Here is a 22241-nt window from a genome sequence, read left to right as displayed (position 1 = left end):
TCCTTTAGGCATCATATGTAGGTTGGAATAAACCATTAAGTAAAAAATGCAATCATGCATATAAAGAAGTTTAAGAAACCAGCAGCCTACTGGAGAGTAAACTACTATATTTGAGTGACAACATGTTTGTAGTTTTAAACTTTAGGTTTAACAGAACACATTATTCCTGTTATTATAAGGGTCTGATCACAGGCATTCGGAGCATCCATCAGGGTCTCGTTTGTGGGTTTCATTACTTTTGACAGAAAGAATGGCACAGCATGTAGTGCTATTCTTGCTTTTTAAATGACAGAAACCTTGAAAACATCTCAAAGGACTCCATCATAAGTAGAAAGGGTCTGCCAGGCACCATTTGTGGTCATCATAACTCAGAAAAGAGCCTTATTATTATTATTATAAGCACCATTACTCTGGTTCTCTCTCTAAGCTATAAGCCCAGAATGAAATTTAAAATAACATTCAAAGAAGATAACAAGCTGAAAGAGTTTGTACTGGTATCCAGGCTGAAATGGATTCCAGTCTGCAGTGGTTCCAGACCATATAGCGTAGAAGGAACAGTGCTATAAAGGGTAAAAAACAACAACTTGAAACACAATTAAATGGACTGTTCATAGGGAATGAGCATCTGATTGGTAGAAGTCTGACCACTAGCACCTCTATGATCACGAGAATGAGGTCCTGTGTGCCAGAACAGTGCTTGGCTCTAGCAGTCCCATAGAGAATGAATTGAGCGGCAGCATGTAATTTTGACCTGCGACTCTATTCATTATGACGCAAAGAACCCCCATTATAGTGATCAGTGCGGTTCCCAACAGTCGTACCCCCACAGATCAGAATCTTATCCCCATCCTGTGGATAGGGGATATGTTAATATTGTGGCAAAGTAGGTAAATGTTATTTTGAAAGGGATTTAACATCTGGTACCCCCCACCGGTTACTAGAAATAGAATTCCTGTCCCTTATCCATCTCCTAAAATCAGACTGTAAAGCTAAACATGTTCATGGTTAACTCTGTACAGTCTACTGGAAATATATAGACAGCCTAATAAGGTTCCAGCATTATAAACCTTAGTTGTGGAATCAGTACTAAAAGTCTCAACCAGTTTTAGACCTAAGCAACTGAATCACAACCATATGTGACAACACACGTATAGTACATTTCCATTGTGTACCAACATAACAAGTAGCAAATAAAATACAATACTGCATACAACACTAGTTTTTTTTCAGTTACGATCACATTGATTTTCACAATCTGTTAGTAGTGTGTTTGGCCATAGAATTACAAAATGTCCAATAATATACCCATTGCCATTGGTCAGACCCCTGGAGATCATACAAATACTGTTTACGGGAAAACTATTAAGGCCAAGTCCATTCTCACTTAATTTCAATATGCTCAGTTTTTCAACTGCTTAATAAAGAGATCTACAAAAACAGGTTTGCCGTGGAAGTGATTTATTTATTTTACTTTAACATTTTAAATCCCTTTGCCCAGAGCCATTTACACTGGAGAGGAGATGACCTATAAGTAAGAAAGAGACAGGTATCAGTGTTTGTCTCACCTTCTGCTTTGACGGATCCATCGGACATCACCTTCTTGAGTGCTAGCTGGCTTTGGTCTTTGCTGTCATTTGCTGGTGAAGGCAGATTGTCAGACTGAGTTCTTTGAATTGGGATTACTCCTGCTATGCTGTGTCTATGCTGCTTCCTGCCATAATTAGACTGACCGCTTTTATGTGCTGCTGTGGCAGTGTGGGTGAAATGGAAACCCATAGTATGTATCCTCAGATGGAACCAGCTTAAATGTTATTCATGCAAACAGAAGTGTTGTTTTCTGTATTCAGATATTCAGGTAGTGTGTTTTAACACCAAAGAGACACCACATGCACAGCATTAAGGGGCTTTAAAACTGGCTGTTTCTTTTTATTGGTTTAAAAAATGTTTTTGTTTTTTTTCCCACCATGGCTTTAATCCTGTGAGAACACATGCAAGAACATATCTCGGCAACAAATACAATTATCTCTCTCTGAATGTTTCCTTTTCATAAAAGATATGCTGTTGACTGCAATAACAAGTCATATGTGCATTCAATAAAATTTACAGCATTCAATATAGTTACTAGCTTAAAAAAATGTTATGTATCAATATGAACCATATGGTTGGAAAACAACTAGTCATATTTACATTAAAAGTGCTTAGTGAAAGATGTACCATGTGGAGCCGTCATTTCATGGTACTGTGTATATGTCATTTGTTTGCACAGCTGAAAAAGTAACAGGCAAGGAAAAAATCTATGATATATTGCAACTCTGAACATAGTAGCATTTTACTATTTCCAAAAGCATTTGCTTAGATCATCTAGAAAGAGATTGGCCACTATACTAAGATTTCATAGTTGTTGTTTTTTTTTACATAGCCGAAAATATATTATATTTGTACAACTTACATAGGAGTCATACAGTGAAATTCTGAAAATGTCTCCTGCATTTGCCTATTTTATAAGAATGGGCTATTTTACAACACTTCTAGTATTGAGAAATTCTTTCATGAATTTCATTGAGCTATATCTCCACCAGATGGAGATAGATGACTATCTCTATAGTATTAATATTAACCAATACCCAATATAATCTGCTGAAGTTTATTATATTACCATAATTACTTTATAGTTGAATAGATATGTTTCTGAATCTGTATTCTGTTTTGGAAAATATATTTTAAAAACTAAAAGTTGTAATCTAAATAAAAAATAAGGTGGTATGCAAAGGGACAAAATAATAATATATTTATGTAGAGTTTTCACAATATGTTTGCTTAACCTAAACATATCATACCCATAGACAACTGACCCATAGACTCATGGTTTACATAGTGGATCACCATGCAAAAGTTATGTCTAACTACAGGTCTAATAGTCTATGACGAGAAATAGTATAACTAAAAATAGGTGAATTCTACAATCCATAAAAAAATACACTTTAATATTTCATATATGAAGAATGTTGGCATGGGCGTGCAGTGATATTAAGCAAATACTAAAAATGGTAAATGTGTTTATAATGGTGTGACTGTGTTGGTGGTTCAACATTTATTCATTTAAAACATGGCCATGATTTTCACTAGAATGATAATGTATGTATGTATGAACTTTTTAATGTTCTCCCTTAGTAAACAAATATATGCCTAAACGTAGATAATGCTCATGTACTTTGAACATATCGAGAATAAAACTAGTGAATTCTGGTCTTATGACTAAAAAAAATGTGAGGAGGTAGAAATGACACTGATATTGGACCTACAAAAGTCATACAGGTAATCAACATTATGGGGCATACAAGACAACATACAAGATGGACACAGTTGGATGAAGGAATGAACCAATGAGGAAACAGCCAGTTTCATTAAATTTCAGTAAACAAAAATCGGGTAACATATATTAGATGTGGACAAAATTTTCACAATAAAGGACATTTAACAAAAGTGAACAAGTAGTGACAACAAATAATGGTTAACGAGGGAAAACAGCAAGAAAAGGCAACAGATGAACATTAAGCTGCCATGCTGAGGAATTTATTTGCGTCTTTTACTTGGTTGAAGACGAAGCTGTTGGACAGCTGCTTCGGCAGCAGCGATGGCTGCTCCAGCATCTTCTAGATGGGTCTGAGTGACACTGCCTTTACTTTGGCTACGTGATGGTCCATGTGAACGAAGGTGTCCCTCAGATGAAGATTTTGAGCTACCAGGACTGCTATGAGATTTCTCTATAGTTGGAACCTGCATATCTAAAAGTATACAGTTAGAAAATTAGTTGTTTTACTGCATATCTAGAAAAATAAAAATACATTTTCTTAGACTTTTTATTTTCAGATCTTAAAGACTAGGTACACCTCACAGCCATATTTTTATGTGTTGTCTAAAAAGTTGTCTAAAAAGTGAAGCAATATGCAATAGTCCTTAATTTAGTTCTCTTGCATCTCCATGCCAAACCAATTCTGTCCAGTGTAATCCTGCAATTGCATTCCATTATCTGTCCTCTACTCCTAGTTAACCCATGTGAACACATGTTACCACAAAATAGGTGTAAAATAGAAGAAAATATGAGACTCTAGAATTGTTGTCTGTCACCATAGACCCAAATTTACTAATGTGTATGCAAATTGACACAATTTGGCTCAACTAGGGTTCTTATACATTTTTACTCTTGCTCAAAAGGGGGGTTAGGCTTAGTGGGAAGGGGTGGAATTTCAGTGGGAAGGGGACATGGCCTAAGATGTACCATTTAGCACAATAATGGCTCCATATTTATGAGATAAAATTCTGTCTCAAAATAAACCATTCTGTGATAAATTTAATGCAGGTCTAGACACCCTGTTTATGTATACACCATCTATAAGGCTTAGTAAATCTGGGCCATAGGAGCTGCAGAAAAAAACAATGGGACATTTGTAATTTAAACCTATTGCAAAGTTGCTTCATTTTTCATTTCATAGCCACCGATAGAATAAAAAATAGTTTGAAAAGGTGACATAACCTTTATGCTATTTATGAGCTGAGAGAACTTTTATTATGTAACTACACTTATTGACAAAAAATGCACCCAGACAAAAATGTTGGTGTAAAATTTCTTCCTCCGCTGCCCAATAAAAAAGGCTCTCAGAGGCTACTTTTGGGTAGTGTACCTTTTGGTGAGAAATCATTTACTGCTAGACATGCCTTAGACACACTCAAAGACATTTGTGACAAACTATGAGAGGGGGCGCATCATTGGACTGAGAGAAGCAGTATGGTCATATCAATGAATGAATTGACTGCCATCTAGGCTGTTTTGACCTAGCTGTTAGGAGGTATTGGGAGCAGTGGTTATGTGAGGGCACGCACACATGACAAACACGCTCCAGACTTCCCAAACAGGCCATCAATAGAGCGCATCACATAAGCATCTCCCAGTGTTTCGCTGTCCACCATCCACACACACAAATTAAACCTTCATTATATACCCCTGTTTTTGCTTGGACCATTTTCAAGCACTTACCAAAAGGAAATTTGGTGTCACGTTCCCATTATGGGTCCTACCTTTGACAGCCAGCCACTGTCATCTTCTTTGCAGAGGTCTTGCCAACAAGAATCTGGACCATTATAGAAAGAAACGTATCATCTTTAGCAACAAATCCAGGTTCTGTTTGGGATTGCACAACACCTGGGTTCCAGTATGGAGGCCTCGTCGTGAGCACATCAATTTTGCCTTCATGTGTAGTGACACACTGCCCCAACTGCTGGTGTGATGATCTGGGGGGCCATCTCATACAACAGTAATTCAACAGTAATAATACGAGGGACATCTTAGCAATATGTACATCCTGTAGCCCCATGTGTTGCATCTCATGGCATTTCTACAGCAGGATAATGCTCGCCCTCACACAGCAAGGGTTTCCCAAGAATATCGCCACCATATTGCAACACACCCTTGGCCTACTTGGTCCTCAAATTTATCGCCAATCGCGTATGTATAGGACCAGCTCGCGTGCCAGCTTCAGCAGCCTATGAGGATCTACAGGTACAGCCGACAAATGTGCCACAGGATACCATATGGTATTTGCATGCCTCTATGCTCAACCATATGTCATCTTGTATCTAGACAGCCCAACAGGGTACTAAAGTCTCCTTTCAATTCTACAGTTTTCACTTACAGATATCATCATTACATTCAGACATATAGAGTTTCATTCAGTTCCAACAACTCCTTCTTGGTGCTTTATTTTGTCAATGAGTGTATGTTAATATCTTACTGCTTAGGCTACTTTCACACTCGCGATCCGTCATGGATCTGCACAAACGCATCCGTTAGATAATACAAGCGCATGCTTCCGTTCAGAACGGATCCATTTGTATTATCTTTAATATAGCCAAAACGGATCAGTCTTGAACAGATCCGTTTTCTATTGTGCCAGTGAAAATGGATCCGTCCCCATTGACTTACATTGTGTGTCAGGACGGAGCCGTTTGGCTCAGTTTCGTCAGACGGACACCAAAACGCTGCAAGCAGTGTTGTCCGTCTCCAAAGCGGAATGGAGGCGGAACTGAGCCAAACTGATGCATTCTGAGCGGATCCTTTTCCATTCAGAATGCATTAAGGGCAAAACTAATCCGTTTTGGACCGCTTGTGGGAGCCCTGAACGGATCTCACAAACAAAAAACAAAAAACACTAGTGTGAAAGTGGCCTAATATGAATATGGAATTAAACATTACAAAATCTTATAGGTAAACTGTATACCACACACAGAACTTATATCCCAAAATAGGAACTAAACCTAAAACATGTTGTGCTCCTATAATATAATAATAAAGTGTTATAACACGTAGAAATGTTCTGTTCTTTGGTACTTTAAAATTATTTAAATATCTTTTCCAAGCACCTAATTATATATCTAGGAGCCCAAAAATAATTGGTGTCAAGACAGTTCTAGTAATTCAACTTTGACTAAGAAAATGTTAAAAAAAATCTAAGTACTGTGTAAACCAAACTGTCTAAGGCTACTTTCACACTTGCGTTTTTGCCTGATCCAGCAGGGTTCAGCAAAAATGCTTCCGTTACTGATAATACAACCATCTGCATCCATTATGAACGTATCCGGCTGTATTATCTTTAACATTGTCAAGACGGATCCATCATGAACAACATTGAAAATCAATGGGGAACGGATCCATTTTCTATTGTGTCTGAGAAAACAAACCCCATTGACTTGCATTGTGGGTCATGCATGATCCGTTTTGCTCCGCATCCTATGACGGTTTGCTCTCCGGTATGGGAACGCAACCAAACGGAACGGAATGCATTTTGGAGTCTTCCGTTCAGTTCAGTTATGTTTTGTCCCCACTGACAATGAATGGGGACAAAACAGAAGCGTTTTTTTACAGTATTGAGATCCTATGCCGGATCTCAATACTGGAAATGTAAACTCTAGTATGAAAGGAAAGTAGCCTAAAGTGTTTTAGCTTCAAATTATGAACAGAAAATGAATGTAACTACATTCACTAAATAAATGGATTCAAAAATAGACAATTGTTCATTGGTTACATGACCTATTGCTTTACCTTTAGCTGGATCTGGAAAGATTCCATGACTTCTGCTCTTAATGACTGATGGCTTTGGTACTTGTGGACTGCTGTGACTGGAGTGAGACTTGGCATGGTCAATACTTTCACTTTGCTCCTTTAATGGGTACCATCGTGGCATGTTATCAAGATAGGAGGCATTTGATAAATCTATTAATACCTGAAGACAAAATAATGTGTTACATAGTTACAAGCTACATTTTACAATTATTATATAAATGTGATATTATTCACAAAATAGTATACATCGTTTTATATATTATATGAGTTGTAAAATAATTTCTCACCTCACTGTCCCTATTTTGCTGCCATTCCAATGCTTAACGGGTTCCCAGTGGTCTCAATTTTCTGGTCCAGTCTCGGCATATGGGAAATGGCAAGAAATGTCTGCTCAGCCATATACTGGCTGAAGTGGGTCATCACTGTAGCCAGTGACTGGCTGAGTGAGCTTTTTCAATCTTTTCCTGTGTGACAAGTTGTGACCAGGAAGCTTAGACCAGCGGGACCCAAAATGTCAAAACAGCAGCAGAGGGGAATCAGTAAGTAATACTTTTTTTCAAGCCATTTCTGTCTCTTTTCTAAAAAGTTTTTTTTCTCACTAGTCAACACAATTTAAGAACTGCCTATGGGACATGTCTATGTATTCCTTTTTTAACCATAGACTATATTTCCTTCTAATAATATTGTATATATTTTAAGGGACACTACCAGTAATTTTTTTTATCGCATATTAACAGCCTTTACAAGAATATTTAAAGTAATTTAAAAATTTTTATAAAATGGATGGCTCTCTGGATATCATTTTTTTTTAAAGTTGCTTCATACATTGCATTTCCCGCACCATAAGATGCACCTGATCATAAGAGTCACCTAAGTTTTTGAGGAGGAAAAGAAGAAAAAAAAATCTTTAAATCAAACCCATAAATCAGACTCCCATTCCTCATCAGACCTCAGATCGGACCCCCAAATCAGACACCCAATTCCTCATCAAACCTTGGATAAGACACCAGTCCTCATCAGAGCTTAGATCAGACACCAATCAGACCTTAAATCAGAGCCCTAAATTAGACCACAGATCAGACCACAAATCAGGCCCCTATTCCTCCTCAGATCTCAGCTCAGACCCCCATCTGATCTTAGACATAAAATAAAAGTACTTACCTGTATTAAAAATGCTATTGATTTCCTTTATAACCATGTTATAAGGGAAAATAATAAAATGAATAGAACACCTAACCCAAACCCGAACTTCAGTGAAGAAGTCCGGGTTCGGGTCTGGGTACCACATTCAGTTTTTTCTCACGCGCGGAAAAACTGAAAAAAACTAAACATTGTAACGCAATCGCAGTCAAACTGACTGCAATCGCATGCCTACTCGCGCGGTTTTCCCGCAATGCACATGCGATGCATCCGGAGCAAATCCGGTACACCCGTGAGAAAGAGGCCTAAGCTTCAAAAAACATCAGATATTTATTCTCGATGAAGTCAATGTTCTTTGCAGAAATCCCCCAAGAACATGCATACTTTCCATGTTTATGGAGAGTATATTTATTCAAATAATCATCTGGTAAATGTACACTGGATGAAGATCAAGTTTTTTACTGTACCTCACCAAGAAAGTCATTTGAAGAGAATTTATCATAATCCCATACAGTAACTTCCAATGTTTTTTTCTTCAGCTATATTGGGGTTGAAAACACAATTAGTACAATTGTACACATGGTCACAAGTATTACACAGGAATTTTTTTTATGATATGGCAGTAACCTTGCCAGCTTTTTTATAACATGGTAAAGGAATATTATAAAAAAAATGATTTTTCAAAAAATTTGATTCAGGTACAAATCAATTCAATAAATTAAAGGCCCAAAGAGAAAAAGAGAGTCCTACACATAATACTTCTTTGGAAAAAAAACATGCCAGTCAGTTCTCTTTCCAAAAGGACAAGAATACTGAATGTCCCCATATCAGGCTTCTCTGAATAAGATGTGCAAGCCTGTTCTTTCCAAAATTACAAAAAAAACTGAGTGTCTCAGGCTAAGTCTCCTAACCTATTTGTGTACTACTCACTGTAGTGCACAAACAGGCAATGCATTACAATACATATGTATTGCAGTGCATTGCAGAGGGGATCAGACCCCCAAAAGTGAATGTCAAAAATAAAGTAAAGAAAAAAAAGTACCAAAAAAGTGTCGCGTCAGTTATGACTATAAATATATCATATGATCCACCATGTGCGATAAACACCCTAAAAAATTTTTAACGGTGTAAAAAAAAAAGCAATTTTTGTCACCTTACATCACAAAAAGTGCAACACCAAGCGATCAAAAAGGCGTATGTCCCACAAAATGGCATCAATAAAACCGTCACCTCATCCCGCAAAAAATGAGCCCCTACCTAAGACAATCGCCCAAAAAATATAAATAAATATAGCTCTCAGAACATGGAGACACTAAAACATTATTTTTTTGTTTCAAAACTGCTATTATTGTGCTAAAGTGAAATAAATAAAAGTTGACATATTAGGTATTGCCGTGTCCGTAACAACCTGCTCTATAAAGATATCACATGACCTAACCCTTCAGGTGAACACTGTAAAAAAATAAAAATAAAAACTGTAAAAAAAAAAAGTCATTTTTGTAACCATACATCACAAAAATTGCTACACCAAGTGATCTAAAAGGCATATACCCCCCAAAATAGTACCAGTCAAACCGTCACCTCATCCCGGTTTCATATAATACTGAAGTAACTAAACTGCCCAACATTTAATATTTCCCAACTTTTAAGTTTAAAAATAAAATAACACAGACCTGTTCCATGGAGATACTCTTGTAAATCACCGTCTGATTCCATTCCGGGTTTAAACTCTTTTGCACATATTTTGTTCTTCGTTTGTATTCAGCACTAAGGTATTAAACACAAACATCACAGTAATTTCATTTTAGCTTTTTAAACAGATTCACATGCAAGCAACTATTGTGAGAGATGCAAGATTGTAAACTTGATTTAAGTTATGGCACTGTTTTGTTTGACTTCTGCAATTTTAGAAAAATTCTACTTTGTACTGTTTAATAAGATTTGCATTGCTGTTTTTAAGAGAGACTCCTGTGTAAAGAGAAATCACTGTGTTAAAGCAAAATTTTCATTGCACAGGCACCGATCACTAATCTACGATTCTCACTAGAGATGAGCGAATCGAAGCTGACAAAGTGGAATTTGTTTGGAGTTTCTGAGAAAATTGTATTCGTAACGAATGCAGGGTGGCAGCAGTGGGAGTTCGGGAGCCAAACGTGCCCGGGGTAGAGCACCTGTTTAGCAGCAGCCTACCTACCCGGGAAGTAATGGTGCAGGGGTTCACGAAAGTAGCGGCGGTATCAGTCAGTCAGTGCGACGGTTATATGTGGTATTACGGTTGAAAAATATAATTTATTCAGCAGTCAGCGCTGCGATTATATGCGGTAAAATCTCCATGATATCTCCACGATAAATCTGCAGTGTGGGGGCCCCGTGTGGCTTCTACACACTTTTAAAATCATCCTTCAGCGGAGCGAATAGATGCCGGATAACCAGGATGCTCCATGACCTTCCGAGGAGCTGCTGTCAGGAGCAGCGGTTCATTTCTGAGGTCCATATAGTGCAGGGGGGGATTCCGAACACGCTCTCCATCTCCATGCTCTGTTATATGTGGTAAAATCTTTATTGACGTATTTCGGTCGCAGTTATATGTGGTAAAACCTTTTGAGACGTATTTTGGTGCAAAAACAAATCTTATTCAGCATTCAGCGCTGTACTTATATGTGGGAAAATCTTTTGTGACATATTTTGGTGGAAAAACAAATCCTGTTCAGCGCTGTACTTATAGGCAGTAAAATCTTTATTGATGTATTTCAGTGGGAAAACAAATTGTTCATACATACAGTCAGGTCCATAAATATTGGGACATCAACATAATTCTAAATTTTTTGGCTCTATACACCCCCACAATGGGTTTAAAATGAAACAAACAAGATATGCTTTAACTGCAGACTGTCAGCTTTAATTTGAGGGTATTTACATCCAAATCAGGTGAACGGTGTAGGAATTACAACAGTTTGCATATGTGCCTCCCACTTGTTAAGGGACCAAAAGTAATGGGACAATTGGCTTCTCAGCTGTTCCATGGCCAGGTGTGTTATTTTCCCAATTACAATGAGCAGATAAAAGGTCCAGAGTTAATTTCAAGTTTGCTATTTGCATTTGATATCTGTTGCTGTCAACTCTCAAGATGAGATCCAAAGAGCTGTTACTATCAGTGAAGCAAGCCATTATTAGGCTGAAAAAACAAAACAAACCCATCAGAGAGATAGTAAAAACATTTGGCGTGGCCAAAACAACTGTTTGGAACATTCTTAAAAGAAAGAACGCACCGGTGAGCTCAGCAACAACAAAACACCCGGAAGACCACGGAAAACAACTGTGGTGGATGACCAAAGAATTCTTTCCCTGGTGAAGAAAACACCCTTCACAACAGCTGGCCAGATCAAGAACACTGGACAGATGAGACCAAGGACAGATGAGACCAAGATCAACTTGTACAAGAGTGATGGGAAGAGAAGAGTATGGAGAAGGAAAGGAACTGCTCATGATTCTAAGCATACCACCTCATCAGTGAAGCATGGTGGTGGTAGTGTCATGGCGTGGGCATGTATGGCTGCCAATGGAACTGGTTCTCTTGTATTTATTGATGATGTGACTGCTGACAAAAGCAGCAGGATGAATTCTGAAGTGTTTCGGTCAATATTATCTTCTCATATTCAGCCAAATGCTTCAGAACTCATTGGACGGCGCTTCAGAGTGCAGATGGACAATGACCCAAAGCATACTACAAAAGCAACCAAAGAGTTTTTTAAGGGAAAAAAGTGGAATGTTACAGATGGAACATGGTTAGCACTCCAGCTCTTAACTCAAATTTCTTAACTTATCGCGTTATCTTGAGACAAAACCCATTGAAAAGCAATTGAAGGCGTTTGCTTAGATTACAACTCAGAAATTTCCGAAAAAAGGAGTGTTAACTCTGATCCATCCGTATGCAATGGCCAAGTCAATCACCTGACCTGAATCCGATTTACATGCATTTAACGTTCTGAAGACAAAACTGAAGGGAAAATGCCCAAAGAACAAGCAGGAACTGAAGACAGTTGCAGTAGAGGCCTGGCAGAGCATCACCAGGGATGAAAGCCAGCATCTGGTGATGTCTATGCATTCCAGACTTCAGGCTGTAATTGACTGCAAAGGATTTGCAACCAAGTATTAAAAAGTGAAAGTTTGATTTATGATTATTATTCTGTCCGATTACTTTTGGTCCCTTAACAAGTGGGAGGCACATATGCAAACTGTTGCAATTACTACACCGTTCACCTGATTTGGATGTAAATACCCTCAAATCAAAGTTGACAGTCTGCAGTTAAAGCACATCTTGTTCGTTTCATTTCAAATCCATTGTGGTGGTATATAGAGACAAAAATTTTAGAATTGTGTCGATGTCCCAATATTTATGGACCTGACTGTATATAAAAAAAAATATAATATATATCTAGAATAAAAGGCTATCAATGATTAGCAAATACACTGAACAAAAATATAAAACGCAACACTTTAGGTCTTTCTCCCATTTTGCATGAGCTGAACTCAAAGATCTGAAACATTTTCTACATACACAAAAGACCCATTACTCTAAAATACTGTTCACAAATCTGTCTAAATCTGTGTTAGTGAGCACTTCTGCTTTGCCGAGATAATCCATCCTACCTAACAGGTGTGGCATATCAAGATGCTGATTAGACAGCATGAATATTTCACAGGTGTGCCTTAGACTGCCCACAATGAAAGGCCACTCTGAAATGTGCACACTTTTGCCTTACTGGGGGGGGGGGGTCAGAAAACCAGTCAGTATCTGGTGTGGCCACCATTTGCCTCACGCAGTGCAACACATCTCCGTCGCATAGAGTTGATCAGGTTGTTGATTGTGGCCTCTGGAATGTTGGTCCACTCCTCTTCAATAGCTGTGCGAAGTTGCTGAAAATTAGCAGGAACTGGAACATGCTGTCATATATGCCGATCAAGAGCATCCCAAACATGCTCAATGGGTGACATGTCCGGTGAGTATGCTGGCCATGCAAAAACTGTAATGTATTCAGCCTCCAGGAATTGTGTACAGATCCTTGCAATATGGGGCAGTGCATTATCATGCTGCAACATGAGGTGATGGTGGTGGATGAATGGCACAACATTGAGCCTCAGGATCTCACCACGGTATCTCTGTGCATTCAAAATGCCATCTATATAATGCACTTGTATTCGTTGTCCATGACATATGCCTGCCTATACCATAACCCCACTGCCACCATGGGCCACTCGATACACAACATTGACATCAGCTCACCCACACGACGCCACTCACGCTGTCTACCATCTGCCCTGAACAGTGAAAACCGTGCGTGAACAGAATGCCTCTCCAACGTGCCAGATGCCATCGAATGTGAACATTTGCCCTCTCAAATTGGTTACGACAACAAACTGCAGTCAGGTCCAGACCCCGATGAGGACAACAAGCATGCAGATGAGCCTCCCTGAGATGGTTTCTGACAGTTTGTGTAGAAATTCTTTGGTTATGCAAACCGATTGTTGCTGCAGCTGTCTGGGTGCTGGTCTCAGATGATCATGGAGGTGAACATGCTGGATGTGGAGGATGTCCTGGGCTGGTGTGGTTACAGGTGGTCTGCGGTTGTGAGGCTGGTTGAATGTACTGTAAAATTCTCTGAAATGCCTTTGGAGACGGCTTATGGTAGAGAAATGAACATTCATTGCACGGGCAACAGCTCTGGTAGACATTCCTGCAGTCAGCATGCCAATTGCATGCTCCCTCAAACGTTGTGACATCTGTGGCATTGTGCTGTGTGATAAAACTGCACATTTCAGAGTGGCATTTTATTGTGGGAAGTCTAAGGCACATCTGTGCAATATTCATGCTGTCTAATCAGCACCTTGATATGCCACACCTGTGAGGTGGAATGGATTATCTCGGCAAAGGAGAAGTGCTCACTAACACAGATTTAGACAGATTTGTGAACAATATTTGGGAGTAATGGGTCTTTTGTGTATGCAGAAAATGTTTCAGATCTTTGTTTTGCTCCCATTTTCATGAGCTGTACTCAAAGTGTTGAGTTTATAATTTTGTTCACTTGATCGATAATTCATACAGTGCATAAACCTTCTACTACAATTAATACATTAATTTGACGATCTTGGTCCCTCAAATGTGGAGCTCTCACATTAAAATGATTAAAAAATATTCAAAAAACTGTTATGCATATATTAATTGGGGCATGTAATGGAACAGTGTCCTATAGTGATCTTGATGACTGTTATATTGCAAGCAGATCGTTATATTTATTTTTCTTATATCCACGGATCAGTATTTTGGCAAAACATTTAGCTTGACCACAGTCTGTTGCACTCTATCAGCCTGCTAACCGCAACTGAATCGCTAACTGATGGTTGATATATCAATGCAGATCATGCTTCAAATATATTTGTTACAAAATATGTGTATGCTTATTTAGATCGCAATGATCACTAGTGATTAAGATGTTGATACAGTGCTCGGCTAGTTTATTTTTGTGCACATAGCAGTCGTTTGCATATACATGTGCTTTGTTGTTATGATGTTACTTTTAAAGGGCTTCTGTCACCCCCAACCCCCAATTTTCAGTTTTTGACTTATTATATTTGTTAATGTAAGCAGATTCCATATATGCCCCTCTTACCTTGGGCAGTGCTCCTTCTTCTCATCCGGGTGTAGGGCTGACGTCATCAGCGCAGGCGCACTGAGGAAGGAGCAGCCATCCTTCTCTCAGAGCACCTGCGCCGATCGACGACCGGTACGGCGCAGGCGCGGGATTTGAGGCTGCAGGCAGGGCCAGCGAGAGGAGGAGAGCGCTCGCTGGCCCTGTCAATCAAGTGGAGGAGGGGGCGTATTTTCAAACAGAGGATGCGGCGGCTACCAGCAAGTCCGCCCGACTTGCTGGCAGTGAAGAAATTTACATATAATAAAAGTACGTTCTTTACTGTAAGAGGGGCATATATGGAATCTGCTTTCATTAACAAATATAATAAGTCAAAAACTGAAAATTGGGGGTTGGGGGGGTGACAGAAGCCCTTTAAAGTTCACACTTATAGATAGCACACTTAGATTACTCAAGACCGTGTTCAGTCAGTTTGAACTTGTCTTCCCTCGGTCTGTCAGCGCAATGCCTCGCAATGTCGCTCTTAATTGAGCTTTAGCGGCTTTCAGCCCTGCTGTTTCTTGCTGAGCTTCTTCAAGCGGATACACTCTAGACTTGAGACTAGACTTAACCTATGGTTTTGTCCTCGTGTTAGCTTGTAAATCACTGTCCACACTGTCCTTGTGCTAACCGTCACCAGACGTGCTTCAGAATATAGATATTCCTTCCTCAGTGGTATAACATTTAGAAATGAATAATGGGACTTCTTAGTGATCTGTTTTTAAACCATTTTATATGACATTGAAAATCTGGACCGGATCATCAAAAACTGGATTATAAAATTAGCATTATGCACATGTTGCATTTTCTTACTAGGTTTCTTTCTACTATATATATATATATATATATATATACATACACACACACACTATCTCTCTTTATCTTATGCCGCTAAGAAAAAAATCGGGTATTCGAGTTGACTCACTATATATTATACTAATCATGTTATGATATTGTGCCTATAAAACATCTTTCCGATTTGTGATTATGATTCCATTGTATATAAAAATGAAAAATAAAATAAAATAATACATAAATATACATATAAAAAATGAAAACTAATGAAAAATTTAATTAAATTAAAAATTATATGAGATATAATAGCACTACCAATCCATACGGCATCCTGTCAGAGATATAGAAAAAATAATAATAATAAATAAATAAATATACATATAAAAAATTAAAACTAAGAAAAAATTAAATTAAATTCAAAATTATATGCGATATAATAGAACTACCAATCCATACGGAATCCTTTGTCAGAGATATAGGGGTTTACATGCCCAAATTAACATATGCATAACCTTTTTTTTATACATTTTTTTTTTTTAATGCAAGAGCTCTGCATTTGAGGGACCGAGATCGTCAAATGAATGTATTAATTGCAGTAGAAGGTTTATGCACTGTTTAAATTATCGATCAAGTGGAAGCTATATGCTAATCATTGATAGCCTTTTATCCTAGATATAAATTATATTTTTATATATGTATGAATTATTGATGAAATAAAAACACATGCAAACTGCTGAGAGCCAGGATTTTTAATTATTATATAGCCATTTAATAAACTGAGAGGTGGTCGGTGGGCGGGCTCCAGATTAGCAGGTGAGCATCTTCGAGTTAGTCAATTTGGGTTGAAAAACAAATTGCATTCAGCGTTTAGCGCTGCAGTTATACAGTTGCAAGAAAAAGTATGTGAACCCTTTGGAATGATATAGATTTCTGCACAAATTGGTCATAAAATGTGATCTGATCTTCATCTAAGTCACAACAATAGACAATCACAGTCTGCTTAAACTAATAACACACAAAGAATTCAATGTTACCATGTTTTTATTGAACACACCATGTAAACATTCACAGTGAAGGTGGAAAAAGTATGTGAACCCCTAGACTAATGACTTCTCCAAGAGCTAATTGGAGTGAGGTGCCAGCCAACTGGAGTCCAATCAATGAGATGAGATTGGAGGTGTTGGTTACAGCTGCCCTGCCCTATAAAAAACACACACCAGTTATGGGTTTGCTTTTCACAAGAAGCATTGCCTGATGTGAATGATGCCTCGCACAAAAGAGCTCCCAGAAGACCTAAGATTAAGAATTGCTGACTTGCATAAAGCTGGAAAGGGTTATAAAAGTATCTCCAAAAGCCTTGCTGTTCATCAGTCCACGGTAAAACAAATTGTCTATAAATGAAGAAAGTTCAGCACTGCTGCTACTCTCCCTAGGAGTGGCCATCCTGTAAAGATAACTGCAAGAGCACAGCGCAGACTGCTCAATGAGGTGAAGAAGAATCCTAGAGTGTCAGCTAAAGACTTACAAAAGTCTCTGGCATATGCTAACATCCCTGTTAGCAAATCTACCATACGTAAAACACTCAACAAGAATGGATTTCATGGGAGGAAGCCACTGCTGTCCAAAAAAAAAAAAAACATTGCTGCACGTTTACAGTTTGCACAAGAGCACCTGGATGTTCCACAGCAGTACTGGCAAAATATTCTGTGGACAGATTTAACCAAAGTTGAGTTGTTTGGAAGAAACACACAACACTATGTGTGGAGAAAAAGAGGCACAGCACACCAACATCAAAACCTCATCTCAACTGTGAAGTATGGTGGTGGGGGCATCATAGTTTGGGGCTGCTTTTCTCAGTCAGGGCCTGGGCGGATTGCTATCATTGAAGGAAAAATGAATTCCCAAGTTTATCAAGACATTTTGTAGGAGAACTTAAGGCCATCTGTCCACCAGCTGAAACTCAACAGAAGATGGGTGTTGCAACAGGACAACGACCCAAAGCATAGAAGTAAATCAACAACAGAATGGCTTAAACAGAAGAAAATACGCCTTCTGGAGTGGCCCAGTCAGAGTCCTGACCTTAACCCGATTGAGATGCTTTGGCATGACCTCAAGAAAGCGATTCACACCAGACATCCCAAGAATATTGCTGAACTGAAACAGTTCTGTAAAGAGGAATGGTCCAGAATTACTCCTGACAGTTGTGCACATCTGATCTACAACTACAGGAAAATGTTTGGTTGAAGTTATTGGTGCCAAAGGAGGTTCAACCAGTTATTAAATCCAGGGGTTCACATACTTTTTCCACCTGCACTGTGAATGTTTATATGGTGTGTTCAATAAAAACATGGTAACATTTTATTATTTGTGTGTTATTAGTTTAAGCAGACTGTGATTGTCTATTGTTGGGACTTAGAAAAAGATCAGATCACATTTTATGACCAATTTGTGCAGAAATCCATATCATTCCAAAGGGTTCACATACTTTTTCTTGCAACTGTATGTGGTAAAATCTTTTGTGACGTATTTCGGCGGAAAAACAAAACTTATTCAGCGTTGTAGTAATATGCAGTAAAATATTTTGTGATGTATCTTGGTGGAAAAACAAATTGTAATCAGCGTTCTGCGCTGCAGTTATATGTGGTAAAATCTTTTGTGACGTATCTCCACCTCTAGACCCTGTCATTGGGCCACTCTGTGGTCTCCTCATGCTGCTTCCAACTCACTATATCATAGGTCCACTCTGTGGACTTATCATGCTGTTCCCACCCTTCCCCACTTAAAAGGGAGACTGTCACCTCCATATGGCCATATACAGTGCTTACATGGCTCTGTAGCACACCTATACAGGATTGTAACGGTACCTTTGTTCTTTTCTTTAGACTTGCACAAGCATGCAAAACTAAGTTTAATTCATATGCAAATGAGTACCCGCAAGTGCCCAAGGCGGTGTTCAGTGTGTAGGTGCCCGGGCTGCTCTGCCTTCTTTTCACTTTACTCCTCTCCAGCCTCTTCCTTTGCCCGCCCTCCAAGTCCGGACCTATCGATGAGGCAAGAGACTTGGAGGGCGGGTAAAGGCAGAGGTTGGGGAGGAGTAAAGTGAAAAGAAGGCAGAGCAGCCAAGGCACCTACACACTGAACACGAGTGCTCATTTGCATATGAATTAAACTTCGTTTTTCCTGCTTGTGCAAGTCTAAAGAAAAGAACAAAGGTACCGTTACAATCCTGTATAGGTGTATATGGAGGTGACAGACTCCCTTTAAAGGGGTTGTCCAAGATATATTTATTGATGACCGATACTCAGGATAGGTCATCAATACCAGCTCGGCTTGGGTCCGACACCCGGCACCCTCGCTGATCAGCTGTTTGAAGAGAAGGCACGCGCCAAATTAAAAACAAAAGTAGGAAGGTATATGGAAGAAGATAAAGAACTAGCTGACTGCCTTAATGAATACTTCTGTTCAGTTTTTACAAAGGAAAATGAAGGAAAAGGACCTCAGTTAGGAAATAAGACTAATGAATCTTTTGATGCATGTGTCTTTACAGAGGAAGAGGTTCTAAGTCAGCTGTCTAAAATTAATACAAATAAGTCAAAGGGGCCTGATGGGATATACCCAAAGTTATTAAAAGAGCTTAGCGGTGAACTAGCAAAACCATTAACAGATTTATTTAACCAATCACTAGTAACAGGAGTTGTCCCAGAAGATTGGAAATTAGCAAATGTTGTGCCCATTCACAAGAAAGGTAGTAAGGAGGAATCGGGCAACTATAGGCCAGTAAGCCTGACATCAATAGTGGGGAAATTAATGGAAACCATACTTAAGGAGAGGATTGTGGAACATCTAAAATCAACGAAGCAGACAAATCGAATATTTGAAAAATTCGCTCATATCTAATCCTCACCATGAGTATTGGCAAAAGAGAATGTTCTCCCTCTGTGAGATCATAATGGCTCTGCAATATTATTGCAGGGCATTAATGGGCCATTATTGTAACCAGGTGCCCGAAAAAAGCCCGTAGGTTATCAGTGTAAACAATGACAGGCAATAATGCTATGCTTTGGAATGCTATGCATTATGTAAGTGATCAAGCTTGATTGCTATATCAAGTTTCCTAGGGGAAAAAAAAAAGTAAAATTAAGCTTAATAATGCTCAACAAAAAAGTCACCCTTAAAAAAAAATCAATCTATAAATAAACCTTTTAATCAGAAAAAAATGATTGCATTTTTTTAAAATAGCTCACCAAAACATGTTTATTATCAAGATAATGGTAACAACTAGTGTTTAGTGAATCAAAGTCAAACAAATTGACTTGGTTCCGAATTTCCGGAAAAATTAAATTTGCAGCAAAGCTGAATTTCCTCATGCTTTATGATAACAAATCATTTTCCCCTAAAATAGCAGGGGGAAAAATACATACGGCTACGGCCATTTTGATTAAAGATACAGCACAAAATCTTGCGCGGTAAAGTATAAAGTCACCACGCCGCCCTACGTAGTGATGTCATCATGTCACCGCACAAGATTCAATCAAGATGGCTAAGGCAGCCTCTACCCGATCAAATGGATAGCCCTTAATGTTAAAGTATAACTGTCGTATATATATATATTTTTTGAGTGAGTATTGGATTGTGGTGATTAATATCTCCTTGGTGGCCCTATTTCAACTTTTCACTGTGTATTCAATTACCCCTTAATTCCACAGTTTGGTTCCCTGTACTGCCTACTTTTACCTGTGTTTAAAATAGGGTTGCTAGGCAGGGTCCGTCTATGTGTTGAAGGATGGAGGACGCAGAAGCAGGCTGCGTGCAAGGTAAAAACAAAAGTAGGAAGGTATATGGAAGAAGATAAAGAACTAGCTGACTGCCTTAATGAATACTTCTGTTCAGTTTTTACAAAGGAAAATGAAGGAAAAGGACCTCAGTTAGGAACCAGGTCCTCCCCAGCAGCTGATAACAGTGCCTGGGCTGTGTGCACTTCTCCCTGTCCCTGCGCTTGGCAGACGCTCCCTCACTCAGCAGAGCTGGAGAATGCAGAGTTGGTGCAGCGCAGACCAGGGAAGATAGATCTTTCAATAGCTTTTATAACAAGTACAAAACACTGATTTCAGAAACAAAAAAATCCTAAAAATCAAGAGTGGAGATGAGCTAATCGATTCAAAAATTTGTAAGCTTAACTAGGATTTTTAAACATGTTCTGGTACTACTGAACCAGAATTTTATGTGATTTGATAGAGAAAGACAGATACTTTTCTAGGCAACAAGAGCCCCAAATGTATCTAGACTAAACGGAATTGGAGGGTCAAAATGGAACTAAATCAAATTTTAATTTATTTATTTATCTCTACCCAAGAGATAGCTCACAATTCTGAAAATGTATTCTCTTAGATTCAGAAGAGTAATTTTAGAAGATTTAAACCTTAACAACAGAAGGATGGAAGAATTTAAATCACATGTGAGAAAGGCAGAGTGTATATCAAGAAAATGTCATAGGAAAAGAACATAAAAGATAATTACATGTAGGGATAAAGAACACATGACAGCCGTCATATAGCAAGGTCTTTAGAGGCAACAGGATGACCAAAATATCTAAGAAACACGTTTGAGACCGTTTACCCTGGGTTCACACCTGAGCGTTCCTCAAACGCGCGTTTCACGCGCGTTTTTGTCGCGCGTTTTTATGCGCGTTTTTTGTAATAGTAAACGCGCGTTTGACGCGCGTTTGTGTCATTGACTGCAGTGTCCTATGGCCACAAACGCGCGTCAAAACGCCCCAAAGAAGCTCAAGTACTTGTTTGAGCGTCGGGCGTTTTACAGCGCGTTCGTACGCGCTGTAAAACGCCCAGGTGTGAACCCTTCCCATAGGGAAGCATTGGTTTTCATGTCTTAAGCATTTTACAGCGCGTTTGAACGCGCTGTAAAACGCTCAGGTGTGAACCCAGGGTTAAAAGAAACCAGTTTAACCATTTTCTGACGCAGCGGTTTTACATATTTTCGCATTTTCAATTTTCATTCCCTGCCTTAGCGCCACCATAACTTTTTTTTCCCTTAACATAGCCATATAAGGGCTTGTTTATTGTGGGAAAAGTTGTACTTTCTAATGCCACCATTTAATACTGCATACCATATAGTCGAAAGCAGGAATAAAAATCCAAACTGAGTGAATGTCAAAACATGCTCTATATATTTCTATATATTTCCTCGATGCCATGCAACCAAGTTAAAGGGGTTCTCTAGGTTTATAAAAATAAAGCAATTTGATATATTTTATATGCATACATTATACCAGGGATCCTCAACCTGCAGCCCTCCAGCTGTTGTAGTTTTGCAACAGCTGGAGGGCCGCAGGTTGAGCATTCCTGCTTATACACTTTCTTTGGATATTATATAGATACATTTTGTTTAATGAATAGTTGTTAAATTTAACATGGCTGTGATATTGTTTAACTGTCTTATACAATACCTAAGGAGCATTTTTTTATTACTACTGTAGATGATACAAA

At 38.7% G+C, this 22241-nt stretch overlaps 1 protein-coding gene across 1 annotated transcript in view; it reads right to left on the bottom strand.

The window, feature by feature from the left end:
* The window catches only part of PCLO (piccolo presynaptic cytomatrix protein), a 195719-nt gene that overhangs the window by 21303 nt on the left and 152175 nt on the right, over positions 1-22241 (bottom strand). Inside the window, exons 16-19 of the mRNA XM_044277162.1 lie at positions 9931-10024; positions 8725-8796; positions 7097-7277; positions 3591-3785 (exon numbers count right to left, since the gene is read on the bottom strand). Coding sequence (XP_044133097.1) covers positions 3591-3785; positions 7097-7277; positions 8725-8796; positions 9931-10024 — 542 coding nt within the window. The remainder of the gene's footprint in view (positions 1-3590; positions 3786-7096; positions 7278-8724; positions 8797-9930; positions 10025-22241) is intronic.

The sequence above is a fragment of the Bufo gargarizans genome, chromosome 2, assembly GCF_014858855.1.
Source record: "Bufo gargarizans isolate SCDJY-AF-19 chromosome 2, ASM1485885v1, whole genome shotgun sequence".
Lineage (NCBI taxonomy): Eukaryota > Metazoa > Chordata > Amphibia > Anura > Bufonidae > Bufo > Bufo gargarizans.
Note: the sequence above shows the minus strand (reverse complement) of the source record. Positions and strands in the feature narration are given on the sequence as shown.